At 43.7% G+C, this 17,483-nt stretch overlaps 1 protein-coding gene across 3 annotated transcripts in view; it reads left to right on the plus strand.

Moving 5' to 3' along the window:
* Nucleotides 1-17,483, plus strand: part of fstl4 (follistatin-like 4) — a 216,756-nt gene that overhangs the window by 144,963 nt on the left and 54,310 nt on the right. For all 3 annotated transcript variants that reach the window (XM_081615150.1, XM_081615149.1, XM_008426985.2), the window contains one exon: nt 1,817-1,937. In XM_081615150.1, the coding sequence (XP_081471276.1) occupies nt 1,817-1,937 (121 nt within the window). The remainder of the gene's footprint in view (nt 1-1,816; nt 1,938-17,483) is intronic.

Genomic DNA, 17,483 nt, shown 5'->3' on the forward strand with positions numbered 1-17,483 from the left:
TCAGACGCCCCGGGGCAGAAACCCTGTGACAGAAACATACGGCAGCCGTCGGCTGCAGGCGGATGAAACGTTTCACATCCTTTAATCTGCCATGTCACTTGTGCGTGTCCATATAAACCAGTTAAAAGAAGATTACTGGGAAGACGGGGATGCAGTTACAGACACAGGATGCAGCTTTCCTTACATCACTGCTTTTTTCAGGACCTGATTTCTGATGATCATGAAATTAAATCCTAATTTAATCTAGATAACTTTATGCTTTCAAGCTTCCAGAAGACAAAACAACCCATCAGCTCGTTGCAGCATCTACTCTCTAACAATCTGCTTTGCATGTTTCATGGCCTTTAAACTCTGCGACAGCTAAGAGGCTTTTGCTTCTTCTGTGGGGATTTTGCTCATTCTTCATGCAAAATGCTTCTAAATCTGTAATATTCTCTCGCTGTGTTGGATGCTTTTGAGGTTTTCTATAGAGTTTGCAAATAGGGCAATGGAAAAATCTCAGCCTCTTGAATTATTTGTTTGTGTTTTGGCAGATTTGATAGGTTTGGTAATTCTGTTATGGAAGCTATAGATTAATGTTTTCCTTTTGAAGCTCCCTGTTGTTCAGAGCCGTTCTCCTTCTACCGGGTTGGAATATGAAGCTACATGTTTCTAATTCTCCTTTCTGTGTGATGTAAGCTTGCTGTCCTCGTGTATTTGAAACTTATGTGGCAAAAAGCAAAGTAGTTCAATAATCAGTTATGGAAACAGCCTGTGGTGATGTTTTCATGATGCATCCTGTGAAACTTGCATGTGAATCTGATGGATTGTTTACTCTAACTCTAGAGTAGGAGCGGTAGACATCAGGCCTACGATGGCGGCGATGATGTAACCGGTCAGCAGGAAGACGTATGAAAGGGAGCGTACAGGAAGAGCTCGTTAAAAATCATCAACGATCTGGACCTGGTTTGGGTTTAACGTCCGGCGGTCGTAGTGCGACGCTCTGCGGGAGCGCGGCGGATGTCCGACGGGGTCGAATGCAGCGGGGTCGGGGCGAGAGGCCTGGAAATGACGGGCATGAAGCAAAAAGGTTAAACATTACATAGAAATAACAAAGAAATGAGTTTTGACATAGATATATATATTTCTTTCTATTGTAAGATTTATACAAATCATATCGCGATATATATCGTTATCGCCAACCATCACAGTGTGTATGGTGACATCAATTTGATGCCATATTTACATCGTAAGCCAGAGAAATAAATAAATCCTTAACATTTCAATCTAAACAAATGTATTTTTTAAATATGTAAATATGGTTAAATGGTCGGTTTACGTTAAAACTGAGGTCATTACAGCCAAACGTTCCCTCCGTTCCGCAGAGCCTCTGACTGGAGGCTGAATCCGGAGAATCGTGACGGAGGTTAGAGTTGATCTGACGCGGCGCCGCTGAGGAAGGAAATTACACGCTGTACTTCTGTGATTGTGTGAAGTTGGAGGCTGCACTTGACTCTTAACCAGCAACACCGCCGACTTATTTCGTGAGGCGTTCAGGTGCATTTAAACGGTCTGGAAAAAACATCGACGAGCAGCTGCAGCAGTTTGGAGACGGTCTCCTCAATGGTTCTTATTTTAAATGGTGAAATAATGCAGGATGGTTGGCTGACTGTGGCGTGATCTGTGAATAGAAATACTTATTTTCTATTTGACATCTTGTCTTTAACATGCGAGTTTATTTTCTTACATTTTTCATCATCAAATGTGGAACAAAAGGGAAAAGAAACTTCGTGGTTCTAATGGGACACTTCAGTTTGGTGATGCGATGTGTCTGCAGATATCGATGAAGGAGCAGATGGAGAGCAGCCTGTTGGAGTGCAGCATGCAGGACCTGCTGCGCTACGACGACTACAACAACGACGGACATCTGAGCCTCCACGAGTTCTACACGGCTTTCCGTAAGTTTTCACAGCTTTCCCTAAGTTTTCACAGCTTTCGGAGAGATCTACATGTGTTTGTTCGTTGTTTCCACCAGTCAGTGTTTCGTGGCCAGTCTACCGTCGCTGGTTGTTGTTTTTTATTTCTCGTTTTGAGCTGTTATGTAGGAAGATGGCAGAAGAGAGCTGGAAATATTTAATACTGGTGTTCCTGCTGGAAGTGGCTATTTAATGTTTATAGGAGCAGAAACTTTAAGATGTTCTGCAAAACAAGGTTTGAGTCGAAATGATTAGAAAATATTGTGGTTACAAAAACAGCAAAGTTGTTGCGCAACATTTTAAAACGAAGAGTTTTTTCATGACGGAAAACAAAAGATTGACAAATATAACTTTAGTATCTCTTCCTTTTATCTGCTGGAAATCTTGTTCTTCTTTGGCAACTTGAAGAACCAAGAAATCAGTTTCCTCCAACTCATCAATCACAATCGGCACATTTCAGCAACAAGACGTTTCAGAGACCTTTAAAATACAAAGTCATAGAAACTCAGTCAGCAATCGAAGCTTTTGTCATCAGATTGTTTAATGTCTTATTGACAACCTAATTCTAAACTCTCCATCCGTATCACTCAGTCCATATCAACATCCACAGTGAAGATTAATTTCACCATCTGGTTTATATAAAACACACTTTGAATTACGTTCACTTCAGTCCAAACGTCGGCTGTAGTTGGAAACGGAAACCGTCCATTTGCACCAATTAAAGCCGGCAGGCGTCCCTCCCTCTCCCTTTCTCTCCCTTTCTCTCCCTCCATCTCCCTTTCTCTCCCTTCCTCCCTCATCTCCCTTTCTCTCTCCCTCTCTCCCTCCCTCTCCCTTTCTCTCCCTCCCTCTCCCTTTCTCTCCCTTCCTCCCTCATCTCCCTCTCTCCCTCCCTCTACCTCCCTCCCTCTACCTCTCCCTCCCTCTCTCCTCCTCCCTCTCCCTCCCTCTCTCCCTTCCTCTTCCTCCCTTCCTCTACCTCCCTCCCTCTACCTCTCCCTCCCTCTCCTCCTCTCTCTCCCTCCCTCTCCCTCCTCCCTCTCCTTCCCTTCCTCTCTCTCTCTTCCTCTACCTCCCTCCCTCTACCTCTCCCTACCTCCCTCTCTCTCTCTCCCTCTCCCTTTCTCTCCCTTCCTCCCTCATCTCCCTCTCTCCCTCCCTCTACCTCCCTCCCTCTACCTCTCCCTCCCTCTCTCCTCCTCCCTCTCCCTCCCTCTCTCCCTTCCTCTTCCTCCCTTCCTCTACCTCCCTCCCTCTACCTCTCCCTCCCTCTCCTCCTCTCTCTCCCTCCCTCTCCCTCCTCCCTCTCCTTCCCTTCCTCTCTCTCTTCCTCTACCTCCCTCCCTCTACCTCTCCCTACCTCCCTCTCTCTCTCTCCCTCTCCCTTTCTCTCCCTTCCTCCCTCATCTCCCTCTCTTCCTCCCTCTCTCCCTCCCTCTCTCTCTCCCTCTCCCTTTCTCTCCCTTCCTCCCTCATCTCCCTCTCTCCCTCCCTCTACCTCTCCCTCCCTCTCCCTTCCTCCCTCTCCTTCCCTTCCTCTCCCTCTCCCTCCCTCTCTCCCTTCCTCTCTCTCCCTTCCTCTACCTCCCTCCACCTCTCCCTCTCTCTCCCTCCCTCTCTCCTCCTCTCCCTCCCTCTCTCTCCCTCCCTCTCTCCTCCTCTCCGTTCGGCGCCACCATGGCATCAATCAGGATCAGATCGTTTCAGCCACAGATCAGATGATGCCGTCGCCAGGCGCCCGGCCTCCGCCGTGATTAGAGCGTCTGAGCGACCGCTGGACGCTTCCACCTTATTAGGACCAATGATCACCACCGAAACGCCAACCTGGACATGCTCCAGTCGCCATGGGAACCACGTTACAGTTTAAAACCTGACGCCCCTCCTCCAAACGTCACTTCAGACACGAGTAGAAGAGGTCAGGTCCTGCAAGGTGATGGAAAACGTGCGAGGACAGCAGTTAACGATGGCAGTCGGTCATTTGGGCCTTTAATGCGACGCTCTGCTAGCTCAGCCGTTAATCAGCGAGAGCAAACTTCTCACCGCAGGCCGCTGCTGTCCAGATGGGCGGAAATCTGACTGTATTTATCTACCTGCAGATTTGCCCACAGGGTGTTGGGCCAAGTTTGTCAAAGCATTTTATGTTTGACAAGCAGCTGAAGAGGTGGGCAGGGACCAATAACAAGATATCGATCAGATCAAGCTCAAGGTTAAGTGTTGGACGGTGGAAAGGCAGCAGCCACTGGGAGTCATCATGAATGAGGGGCACATCTGGTATTTAAGGTCATGTGGATGCTGTTACATTGTGCAATTTATCGTGTGTGTGTGTGTGTGCGTGTGTGTGTGCGTGTGTGTGGGGTGTGTGTGTGTGTGTGTGTGTGTGTGTGTGTGTGTGTGTGTGTGTGTGTGTGTGTGTGTCTTGGAATAATCTCAGTCTGTATCCAGTGAATGATCTGGGAAACGGCAGAGCCAGAAATCGCAGGTGTGCTTAGCAGGGAGGAAATTGACAAAGCAGATTTAAACTTGGAACGAAGCTTTCGAATTATGCACCTAAATGATGGAGTTTCTTCTCATGGTTTATTATTTTTCAGGCCAAATATCTGAGTTCAGGTGAACTCATTCCTCTTGGTGACATTTTAAAGTCGTTTAACTAAAATGTAAACTTTAGGAAATGTGCCTTAGTTTGAACTTTGGCCATATTTACCAGGTTACAAACCAAAATTTACCTGTAAAACTGTGAAATGTTTAGTTTGACCCGTCAGAGAGGATTTGGATTCGGCCGTCAGCACAGCAGATGAAAACTCTTAAAATAACTTTATTTGAAATGTTGAAGATCTTTTGAAAGGATCCGTTATTAGTTGTAACAATAGACTTGATAATATTTATAAAACTGTAGACTGTTTAGTGTTTTTATCAACAATATTTCTGAGAAAGTTGCTATAAACTTTAATCTAATGAAACCGGATCCAGTTTCCTTCTCAGAACAAATTTATGAAATTAAATTACACAATCAGGCTGTTGGCTAATTTCTTCTGAAGTTGGATCCACTGGATTTATTTCATTTTAAATAAAAATCTTGTCTCATTTGTTTTCCACTTCTCTGTGTTGGTCTGTCACAGACGGTCCCAGTGAAACCAGTGCAGTGAGTGGTGGCACTGGTCATCAGCAGATGTTGAAGCTGCTTCATGTATTTTGTTTGGTGGTTTCCTCCTGTCCTGTAAAACTCACCAGCAATCGAACACATAAATCTTGACAAGCGCATCACAACGTCTTGCTGTCTTGCCACATGAATCTTGTTATATATTTTTGTTTTTCTTTTTCTTTTTTGCAACAAGTTGATTAGAAAATACGGTTTGGAGAAAAGTCCTGATTGCATTCCTATCGATCCGCTGCTCCTCATCCTGTCAGTTTTCTGCTCTGCCGTCTCGACTGCTTCAACACCTTCTCCTTTCTGCAGGTTTTAACTGATTTATCCATAGAGATTACGGATAATTAACTGCGGAAAGCAATCAGATTTACAATTGTGCATCTAATTCAATCAGCAAATGCAGCCATAAAATGATTGTAAATCGCGTAATAATCCTTTGATAAGTAAGCGTGAGTTCATGATGCAAGGTTATCACGGATTCCTGGGAAACGGTTTGAGCCTGAAGTCTGGAGGTGAGAAGAGGGGATGTTGTCAGTGTTTCCTCTGGTGCATTTTACTCCAATAATTCTCCAGGTTTGCTCAATAAAGCCTGAGAAAAGGGCGACGGCTCTGTGCAACAGAATAATTCCCATTCTTTTGCAGCTTATTGCAGGACAGAGATAACAACGTAATAGCTTTGAATCAGCGCTGCGGTTCCCTAATGGTTCGCAGGTTCACAGGCTTGTGTTTCCTAATATTCATTACACTGTCATTATTGTGGAGGAGGAGATGCCCTTTGTATCAGAATCAAAACCCTGTAATTACACAATAGCAAATGTGCAGGAATTTGCCTCCTGGACATGACCGCTGCTATCGGATCGCATTAACTGTACAGCTACAGGCAGCAGTGCATTAACAGTAGAGTCGATAAGTGAGAGGGATTATTGAGAGAGCTCAGTGGCCTACAGGTGTAATATATATATAAATATATATATATATATATATATATATATATATATATATATATATATATATATATATATATATAATATGTTCTCTAAAGGTCGGAGCTCCCCAATGGAAACATGTGCTACAATGCAGGAGTACAGTATCTGCATGTTGTGACCAGTTTATTGGAAAACTATTCAAACATTGTGAGATTCTAAGTAAAAATATTGGCTATTGATGAACATTTTGTTAAATTAAATCAGTAAAACTTCGGTGAAAGTCATTTCTAAAGGATAGCTACAAATGAAACAGATTCAGGAATGGACAGTTTCTAATCTGGATTTTGGTCCATATCTCTATCCAGAACCTCTATCCAGATTTTCACCCGTTTCTGTCGTCTTTAATCACATTTACACCTCTGGAAACAATTAACAGACCCTAAAATAATCAGTTTCTCTGATTCTACTTACAGGTCTAAGTTTGAGTAAAATGAACATCGTTCTTTTGTTCTGTGGACGACGACTGACATGTCTCTGAAACTCCAAGCAAAAATGTTGTAATTATAACTGAAAATGAGAAAAAAAAAGATGCAGTGCTTTCAGACCTGAAATAATGCAAAGAAAAGAAGCTGATGTTCATTTAGAAATGACAAAACTAATGATTTAACTCGGGGAGAGTTCAGAAACCTGCATTTAGTGGAGCAACCAGGAGGTTTCCAGTGGGGTTCAGTGCAGAGCTCATTTTGTTTATCTGGTACTAAACTGGAGACGTTTCCAGTTGTTTTCAAAGACTTTGTTGCATTTATATCTGGCCTTTAAAAGCCAGATGTGGTAAATCAGAACGTAAACATTGGCTGAAAACGATGAACTTATGAAAGATGTTTGGATGAATATTCATCCAAACAGTCAATGCTCCACATTATCAGCGCTGGCTCGGCATCACTTCAGTTTCCATCTTCAAAGAATCTCTGATCAGCTTTACTGTTTACCCTCAGCATGATGCTGCCACCACCATGTCTCTGTTGGCCTGTTATGGCCCTTTGGAAAAAACATTTGCTTGCTTCCAGCTTGAGCTCCTTCAACTTCAACAACTCCACATAAAAGTTGTTGGATTTTTGTTGGTGAAAATATTTAATCGTTTTTAGTAAAATTTGAATAGCATACGCGACGTTCTAGCTGCGTTTTTTAATCTGAACTGTCGGCTGCATCGCGTTCAGAGCCTCTCCAGATAATCAGGGAGGAGATTTGTTTGCTGGTTTTGTCACTGAAGCTGTTGCAGATGCCAGAAGGGAACCTCCATCACAGGAGGATTGATGCACAGCAGCACTGCTGCGCTTTAATTTTCCACTGAGAAATTAGGGGCCGCAGCGTGTGATCATGCTGAGAACGTGGTGCAGCTGGCTTGAAGACGGGAACATGGAGAGCAGTGGAAACCCTCCAGGTCCCGCCGAGACAGAAGCAGGCAGGAGGATGAAGACGGCTCCATGCTGCGGCGCCGTCAGTCTGTAAATCTGTACCTTTTAATTCAAACATTTCACAGCAGAATCAGGAACGACAGAGAAAAAATCACAAGGATATCATTTTCTCAAAACCCTATATATTTATATAACCTTTACTTACTAATAATCCACAGAAATAAAAATTGGTCATAACGTTTATAACTGGGTTATAAACGTGTTATTGCTGCTCAACACAAAATGAACTCAGCAAAGAACAGCTGGTGATCTGATAACAGCACCAAAATATATAGTCTGACGTTTCATATGAAGACGTGCAGATATGCTAACACCAGCTTATTGTACGTTTTTATACGACTTCCTGATAACTCGGCTTGAAACATGTCAGCGCATCCATCCATCCATTCATCCATCCATCCATCCATCCATTTTCTTTCACCCTTGTCCCTCAGTGGGGTCAGGAGGTGCTGGTGCCTCTCCAGCTAACGTTCCGGGCGAGAGGCGGGGTCACCTGGACGGGTCACCAGTCTGTCGCAGGGCAACACAGAGACACACAACCATGCACACACACTCACACCTAGGAACAATTTAGACAGACCAGTTAACCTGACAGTCATGTTTTTGGACTGTGGGAGGAAACCGGAGTACCTGGAGAAAACCCACCATGCACAGGGAGAACATGCAAACTCCATGCAGAAAGACCGGGGCCGGGAATCGAACCCAGAACCTTCTTGCTGCAAAGCAACAGCTCTACCAACTGCACCACTGTGCAGCCCATGTCAGCGCAGTTCCAGGTAATTCTGTGAAAACAAAACTCAGTCATTAGAAATGCTTTGGCGCTGATGTGGCAAACCGAGTTATATTCTACCGCCCGTAAAAACAACGTTAGCTTAAATCCTTTTTAGGACAAGAACCCGTAAAAACGCACACAGGTCAACATTCTTCCTAAAATCTGAACTTTGAGATTCATTGTTTCAGATTAATACATCTTAAGCAAAAACTGACTCTTCTTTCTTAAAAAGGACAACAGTTTGTGCTTTAAACCAGGGCAGCTTTCTTATCGTTCCCTCCTCCTGTCCTCCCAAAGCAGCTGCTCCTCTCTCAGCTAATCCTCTGCTGTGTTTCCTTTCCATGACTCCAGTAAGGAGGGTAATTATAAGGAGATCCTGAGCAGCACCACTCAGCAGCTCTCACTAATTTATCAAGAAAGTAAAGGAGACACCAAGAGGGAGGATGAGCTGAATGGATGAGCAGGATATGAGGGAAGCCTTGGACGTCTGTTGGTGCTTCCTGTCTGAAGCGACAGACCTGTGGAAGAAACGGTGAAAAGTGGGATGGGGGAAATGAAGTATTATGGTTGTAATTGGTCGGTTTGTGTGTCCTGATGCTTGTGTGTGTAGAGTAGTTTATGGGAGGATCTGGCTTCATGTCACGAAGTCTCACATTTCTAAGTAATTTGGTTTTACCTTCACAAACACAAGAGGGGAACTTTGCGATTATACGAAACGAAACGGGGAGGACTGCAGCCACTTTGTCTGGATATCTAATTGCAAAGAAACAATCGGCAAGTAGGAGAGCAGCTTGAAGGGTTTTAATTAAAGGAGCACCTCTGTCTGCAGATAAACACAAACAAGTTTTCATTTAACTTGAGGAGGTTTTTATGCATATATAACTCGTTCAGTTTGAGTCAATTTATCAAAATGTGATTAAAAACATAATGTTAGTCATTTTTAAAGGATGATGTTTTCCATGGCAAGTTTATTTCTACTTAAAAGGAAAATATTAAGTTGATGATCTGACAGTTAATTGATATAAATTGATAAGTAGGAAAGGGGCAGGACATTATCAGATATTGTATCTTCTACCTGCTCCTTTTCGAACAGAAGATATAAAATTTGCAAAATAATTTGTTTTACCTTTTATTTCTTAAGTTTGTTTCATTTTATTTTATTTTGTTTTGTTTGTTTTTTTGCTCAAGTTTAAAAATGACAAAGTGTTGGCTGGCCAGATTGCAGTCAGGGGCCATAAACGGCCCCCGAACCGCACTTTGGAGACCCTGGAGAATAGAAATCACCCTTTCAAAGCGACTCAGGTCTCCTTTTTCCTTCCCATTGCTCCTTTTTAACTTCTGCTCTTCTCTACATGATTTGATGATTGAGTTTCTGCCATTTGTTCGATTGCTTTGCTTTGTGTTGTATCCAGTCAAGTTGGTCAGTCGGTGTTCACCGCTTTGTGTCTCAGAATGATTATTCTTTAAACTCGGCCTCCATGTTGTACATTTACACACCTGATGCCAGATAATGTCTCTTTTGTTGCTGCCCAGCTGCACCTGCCAGGTTTTGATCTTTTACGTTGCCCAAGTTTAATCTGCTGAAACGATCTCGCTGAGATCAGATATCACGACAGCCGAGTGGGCGACGACCTCCAGCGAAGCCGTCAGCCGCAAAGTCACTTTGAAATGGAGATCCTGGAGTCTTTTCTCTCCCCCCAGCATGGCCTGCACCCTCCATTGTTTGCTGTCCTTACCCTTTTCTTATCTGTTGTACTTTAATATGCCTTCAACCTTTACACACAATTCTGATTTATTTCCCTGAAAATCCTGTTCTCTTCTTTTAATTCTCCTCATCTTAAATCATTACCACACCGCTCCACCTCGCCTGTGTCTGCTGCCTCATTACCGCTCACCGGACCTTAACATCTAATTGCCAGTGTGAATATGGGGCTTTGGTGCCTTCCAAGTGTCATCTCTGTCCTGGGTAATTACCCATTGTCCACCAGCCGCACTAACAGGTAAGGGACTGTAAAGGCTTTAATCCAAGACAGATTTACTTTCTGGCTGAGGCTCTGCAGCTCCGTGTTATTTAAAAAATTACACTTTCTTGGTGGTTTGCTCCCCAATCTGAACACGTCTGAAGCCGACTTTGAGGTTTTCTGGAGGAAGCTGTGTGGATTGTTTTAAGGTCAGCAGTGGTTTAACTTCCCTTTCAGATCAGCATTAAAGAGAAACATGTTTATCTGAAACCTGCCTGGATTTTACTGAATATCTCTGTTAGCTGACCACTGAAAGCAAAGTTTGCCTTTTAGGAGGGAAGCTGTACAGAGATCTGTGCTTTTTCAGGCCGAGGACGTTTAACTCTCACAGACCACCCAACTTAAAATTACCCCACAATAACAAATCTTACATATACAGCGTGAAATGAAAATATTAGCCACTGAGCTCGTTGTCTTTGTTCCTCCAGGTGGCGCTGTGTTGTAAATGTGACTGGCCACGAGAAAACCATGAACATGTCGACTCGGCGTTTCGACTTATTTGCATGCCAAGCTTTCCAGTGATGGAAAACACATGGAAATGAAAAACGTTCTTTACTACCAGAGTTGTGTGCATTAATAACATTTTAGGGCTGTTTATAATTTAGAAGCACATTTAAAGTTCAGCCAGCAGATAGGCCTAACATAAATAATTATATTTTGGGTGTTGAGATACAGCTAGTCAGCGTGGGGTGCAGCGCTGCTCACTGCTTGTCGTCATGACGCGTTCAGCACAGCCGCAGACCTGCAGCTACATGCCTGTGGTACGATATGCATCTTAATGTTCAGAAACTTTCCACCGTTGTCTTCAGCTTTTGTTTTTAATGACCCAGTTTTAAGCCACTTTTTCTTTATTGTTTTTAAACCCCGATGCTTTTGTAAGCTGTAATGTTGCACTTTGAGCCACATCACAGTAAATAAACGGTGCAGATCGTTTCAGAGGAAGCCATGTTGGGCGGTTCTGTTCTAAAGCAAAGAATGAGAAAAACCTTTTTGGACGATAATGTAACGGCTTTAAAATGCAGTTTGATGATGTAAGACTTTAAGTAAATGGTCCAGCAAAATAAACTAGCTGTTGACTGACCAGCTGCTTTGTGCTGGAAACCAGATGATCATGATTCACAAAAAATCATAACTTTGCTTCTCAAACTTCACCCATAAATAAAAGTACCGTATTTTTCATATATAAGGAGCATAGAATAGACGCTACAGTTTGGGTTGCCGATTTGTTCCGTTCTCTATTATTACACATTTGTGAAGAAATGGTCCCAGAGTACCTTATATAGTAGCTGCCTCAGTCATTGTTTCACTCACAGTGTTGGTGTTGTGATATTGTGCCCAACTGCTTTCTGGGTAACACAGACCAACTGACACGCTGCCGCCGCAGTCTCTGTCTCTCTTCCCCCCCGGCTTTAAATATATAGGGGCTGGTCCCTTGGTAGCCCTAGTCGAAGCTCCCTGGATGAATATCTAAAACCACTTTGTTGACATAAAGAATGTCAACAAAACAGTCCGACTCGGGTCGGCGAGGAGAGCCTTCTGGGCCGGGGCGTGGCCGGACGATGGTGACCCTTCTCTGTTCGCCCACAGCATGTTGGTGGAGAACGTGGTGCTAAATGACCTGCAGATGACCTGATTATCAGGTCGGTAGGTAGATAGGTCAGTCAAACTTTATTAACAAACCAGCGTTCTGACAACTATCCCAGCATGCACCGCACGCTTCTTCTTCTACGGGCGAAAATGAAGTCGGCGGCTGCTTACCGTAGTTTCTAGACCTGTTGTGGCTCCATATTGGTCCATATATAAGGCGCACCGGGTTATAAGGCGCACTGTCGGCTTTTGAGGAAATTGAAGGTTTTTAGGTGAGCATTATAGTGTGGAAAATACGGTAAAAGTTGGTCTCCACCTGAAGGAGGGCCGTCAGTAATTTCCAATTTATTACAGTTTTTAATCTCTCTGTAATGTGATTAAGGTGGAAAAGACGACATGTTTGTGAGGAATCTGTGGAAGAGTTTGCAGTGCTGCCTGGAGATGAGGTTATTAACCTCTTATGAAGCAGTTGCTGTGGTGACACGAGAGATTTTTCTGCAGTACTTTAATTAGACCCGTAGTAATATAACACGTGTTTAATGAGCTTAAACATGGAGAAAGATGATATTTTCATGTTAATATGAACTCAGCTCAGTGATACAACATTTAAATTCTGCAGAAACATGAAGAATGGAGCAGGCAGGCTCTCCATCATGAAAAACACCAGCGCCTCTTTAACACGCCTCTGCTTGTTTACACACTCGGATCAATACGTGTTGTTGAGGGAAAGGAAATGTGAAATATAAGAACCATCAATAGGCTTAGAACCAGAGAAAGGCTTTTAGTTTCCTTATATCCAATAATATCACAAGCCCTAAAAGTCTCAAATAGACCCAGATTTACCGAACTGCTGTAGGTCTCGACTTTATGTCTTAAATTTGTAAGTTGATATATTCATTGCTTCTTACATTTTTTTGTTTTTTTTTTTTGCAAAATGAGCTACAAGCTTTAAATTAGTTCTGACTTAGTGCTGTAACGAAGCTATAAGCCCCATGATGCAAGGCAGCAGAAAACTGTCAGGAGTTTCTCCTCCCACGCAAACGAAAGCTGTACCGAAAGTTGTCTTACGGAAAATACAATTAAAGCATTCTTGTGACTTCGTCTTCTATCGTTTGATTTGGAAATGTATAAATTAATTAGGATTTGCTTGGAAACATGTCAAAGGTTACTAAACTGTTTTACTTAAATTATAAAGTAAAATGAAGTGAATTAATTTCGCCTTTTGTTTGTAATGAATCGTCTGGTAGAAACCCTGGAAGACTTTGAAGCTTTTCCGTTTATGTGCTGCCAGATTTATGGGCTGCTGTGACACAATATTTGCTAGACTGTAATATTTCAAGTGCAAGGCATTAAAAGCTCTGCTTGAATGAATTTGGACACTTGGATGGACTTTAACTGTCCTTGGAAACTCACTATATTATCTTAATGATCCCAAGACAAAGGGAGAGGAAAAGAGTGAGTTAACTTTGCTTTTGTCACTCCAACGTTCAGTGATAAACTTTTATACCATCCAATCTTATGCATTAGGCATAAAGAAAACCTAAATGTATTCCGATGATGCACAGCCGCCTGGATTTGATGACCATCTGACCATCTGTCCTGACAAAACTGTCACTCTGAATCATTTAGAAAATGTTCCGCTCAGCATCCTGACATGAGTGAAAATTCATCCGAACAGACGGAGCGTTTGCATAGCGTAACATGAGGCTGAGAAACACTGTGATTGAATAATTCCTGTCATGTTTGTGTTGCGTTTGCATGAACTGCTTTGCAGCAGAACGTGACGGAAATGATCTCTGCCAACCGGGCGTTTCCACCGATCACGTTTTATATCCTCAAACCGTTTAAAGTGTGGAGAGACAAGAAGCAGGAAAACATAAAACTATTTATCAGCATTGCAATCAGGATTTGAACAATCAAATTAACCACAAGTATTTATTTGTAATTCAGCCATCATTTTTACTAGTTGTAGACTGACCGCGTACTGCGCTGCGTCTCCCACGAACAGGCACACGGAGCCAGTGGTCACCTTGCCGTGATGTGAATACAATAGTAAGAGATGCCCAGTAGGTTGCCGTGGCAACTGTGGCTGTCTGTTTAATCTGTAAATGATTTATTTTGTGGAACATTTTCCTCTGAAGCAGCTAATTCCCAGCGGATAGGAGAAACGGAAAACAAAAGGAGGAATAGAGTCAAGGAGGCAACTTGAAGTGAACGATTAACAGTTTTTACAGGTTTGTGTATTTTCAGATGCAGCAGCGAGCATCTTTTATGAAACGGATTCAGAGATGAGCAGGGGGATCGTCTTCAGGTTTCAGCTCCAGTGTGCCGCTACACAAAGGAACAGGAGAGCAGATCTCAGAGGAGACATGAGGCAGCGGCCATCTGCCTGTGTGTGATGTTATAGATATGCTTCTGTTGCACAGCCTCCATTAGGCACGGAGCTTCGTAAACCTCTACCGGACTTCAACATATACGCTTTAGTTATTGTACTTCGGAGTAAATAACTCACAAATAAGCAGTGAAAGATTGCCGAGTGTGAATATGGTGCTAAAAATGTATTGTTCTTGCATAAAACTGAACATTTTGGTTTAACACGTCTGTTTTCACCTCTGCTCCACTTTTTATGGCACAGATATGTAAAAAATTAATTTAAAAAATGATCTTATTTCTCTTTCTGGAGATTTGTTTCTCCAGATTTAGAGAAGCTCTGAGTCATCGTGTCAGTTAGCCTACAAATAAAACTGGAACCAGTTTACACTGCCTACATGTAAAATATCCACCTATAGGAATATCCTTTTAACTGTATGGCAAATATTTATTAGCACAAATAATGTTTTTTGGAAATTTTGTATAAAACCTCAGTGCCTCCAAATCCGAGGCCATGGTCTTGAGCCGGAAAAGGGTAGAGTGCCTTCTCCGGGTCAGGGGGGTCGTCCTGCCTCAAGTGGAGGAGTTTAAGTATCTGGGGATCTTGTTCACGAATGAGGGAAGAAGGGAGCGGGAGATCGACAGGCGGATTGGGGCAGCGTCTGCCGTGAAGCGGGCGCTGTACCGGTCCGTCGTCGTGAAGAGAGAGCTGAGCCAAAAAGCGAAGCTCTCGATTTACCGGTCGATCTACGTTCCCACCCTCATCTATGGTCATGAGCTTTGGGTCATGACCGAAAGAACGAGATCACGGGTACAAGCGGCCGAAATGGGTTTCCTCCGCAGGGTGGCTGGGCTCTCCCTTAGAGAGAGAAGCTCGGTCATCCGGGAGGGACTCAGAGTAGAGCCGCTGCTCCTCCACGTCGAGAGGAACCAGTTGAGGCTCGGGCATCTGGTCAGGATGCCTCCTGGACGCCTCCCTGGTGAGGAGTTCAGGTCCCACCGGGAGGAGGGGAGACCCAGGACACGCTGGAGGGATTACGTCTCTCGGCTGGCCTGGGAACGCCTTGGGATTCCCCCGGAGGAGCTGGAAGAAGCGGCTGGGGAGAGGGAAGTCTGACACCCCCCCCCCCCCTCTCCCCGCACCCCCAGCTTTAAATGTACTGGGGCTGGTCCCTTGGTAGCCCTGGTCAAAGCACCCGGATGAATATCTAAAGCTACTTTGTTGACATAAAGAATGTCAACAAAACAGTCCGACTTGGGTCGGCGAGGAGAGCCTTCTGGGCCGGGGCAGCTGGACGATGGTGACCCTTCTCCGTTCGCCCACAGCATGTTGGTGGAGAACGTGGTGCTAAATGACCTTCAGACGACCTGATTATCAAGTCGGTAGGTAGTTAGGTCAGTCAGACTTTATTAACAAACCAGTGTTCTGACAACTATCCCAGCATGCACTGCGTGCTTCTTCTTCTACAGGGGAAAATGAAGTCGGCGGCTGCTTACCGTAGTTGCTAGACCTGTTGTGGCTCCATATTGGTCCATATATAAGGGACACCGGATTATAAGGCGCACTGTCGGCTTTTGAGGAAATTGAAGGTTTTTAGGTGCCTTATAGTGCGGAAAATACGGTACTATCAGGGTGAAATAAGTGTGAACTTTGTTTGGTGTATAAACCAGTCTGGTGGTTGGTTTCTGTCAATAAAGTATCGTATTCAATAAATCAACTTGTTACTCAAAGATATTCGGATGAACTCATAAGTTTTTACAGAGTTCACTTTGTTTGGGATTGGTAATGAAATATAGTTTTAGATGATTAAAAATAACTTCACATTTATTACGAGGGACAAAAGATGAGAGTTGAAGTGAAATATGTAAATCACAAAACAGAGGCTGAGTTTGTTACCAGCAAAGATGCATAAAGTTTAAAGATCTGCAGCCAAGTGAAACTCTAACTAAACAAACTGTTGGGTTTTCCAGAATATGAATGTTCAGATTCTAGTTCCACCCGGTGCCGTCTCGGCTGGGGCTGATTGGGATCTTGGTAAATCTGAAAAGACGTTTCCTGATCCTCCCCTCAGCTGGACGAGTGTTCAACTGGAAAAGCAGTCGGTGTGTAAATTCAGCCCATTTAGCTGTTTAGCGGTAAAGGCTAACCTAAATCAAGCCCACAGGCCCAGCAGGGAGTCTGGGAAGAACAAGAGGAAGACTCGGAGTCATTTCCACCCTCTCCTGTTGGCGGCCATCTTTTCAGTTCGGCTGAGTTTTCCTAACCGCTAAGTGGTCGTAATGTTGCACTGGGGAAAAATCCACTTGTTAAACTCTGACGGTGCATCCAGAGTATCATGTTAGGATTATTAAGTTATGACTTCTGATTGGTGACACACTCTCAGTCCGACCAGACATCTAATATCCTTCATAATTACCCAGACTGAATAATTTCACCCGCAGTCGCCGCTTCTCAGAAATCCCTCTATCTCCATCTATCCGCCTTTCATTTTCCTCGCTTTAATTTCATCGTTATGTATCTAATTAGGCATAGAGATGTAAATCCACGCTCCTCTGCGCCTCCAGGGGCTTCGCTTTGACCCGTTATCCTCTCTGACGTCTACTTTCTGGTCCCCTCATCTCTCAGACACTTTCTTGCTCCGACTTCTCCCCGTTCCTCTTTGGTTTGCAGCCGATGGGCCCCCAGGGCAGCGAGTGTTTCAGCACACCATAATTCACAGGCAGCAGCCTCCAGGCTGTTAGTGGCGCAGCATGTGGTCTGCTTTTATCTCTCTTCTTTAACTCGTTTCCAGCGAGGACATAATTTATTATCATGCCTCCGTTGATTTGGTCTTTGTCTTGCCTCTGCGATGAAACAATCTCCTCTCTCTCCTTATTTTAACACCCTTCTTCAATTTCAAACAAGTGTTCGTTCGTACGGGTGTGTGTGTGTCTACTCTGGCTTAACGTCTGCTTGCGTTGAGGTTCTTGGCTTCCATTATTTTCCTCTCATCATACTTGGCAAATCCCCTCCAGCAGCCACGTTTATCAGCTCTGAAAATGTACTTTCAGAACAAGGAAGAGACAGTAAAGAGATATAAAAGACATTTTTACTTGAAAAATAAATATAAAATGGGAAGCGACCAATCAAGGTGAGAGCACAGCTATGGAATCGGTCACAGCTGGGAAACCTCACACTGCACAGAAAGACATATTGTCAAATAGATGCAGTCAGACCTGCTTTCTCTGGGCA

The sequence above is a fragment of the Poecilia reticulata genome, chromosome 14, assembly GCF_904066995.2.
Source record: "Poecilia reticulata chromosome 14, P_reticulata-male-v2, whole genome shotgun sequence".
In the NCBI taxonomy this organism is placed as follows: domain Eukaryota; kingdom Metazoa; phylum Chordata; class Actinopteri; order Cyprinodontiformes; family Poeciliidae; genus Poecilia; species Poecilia reticulata.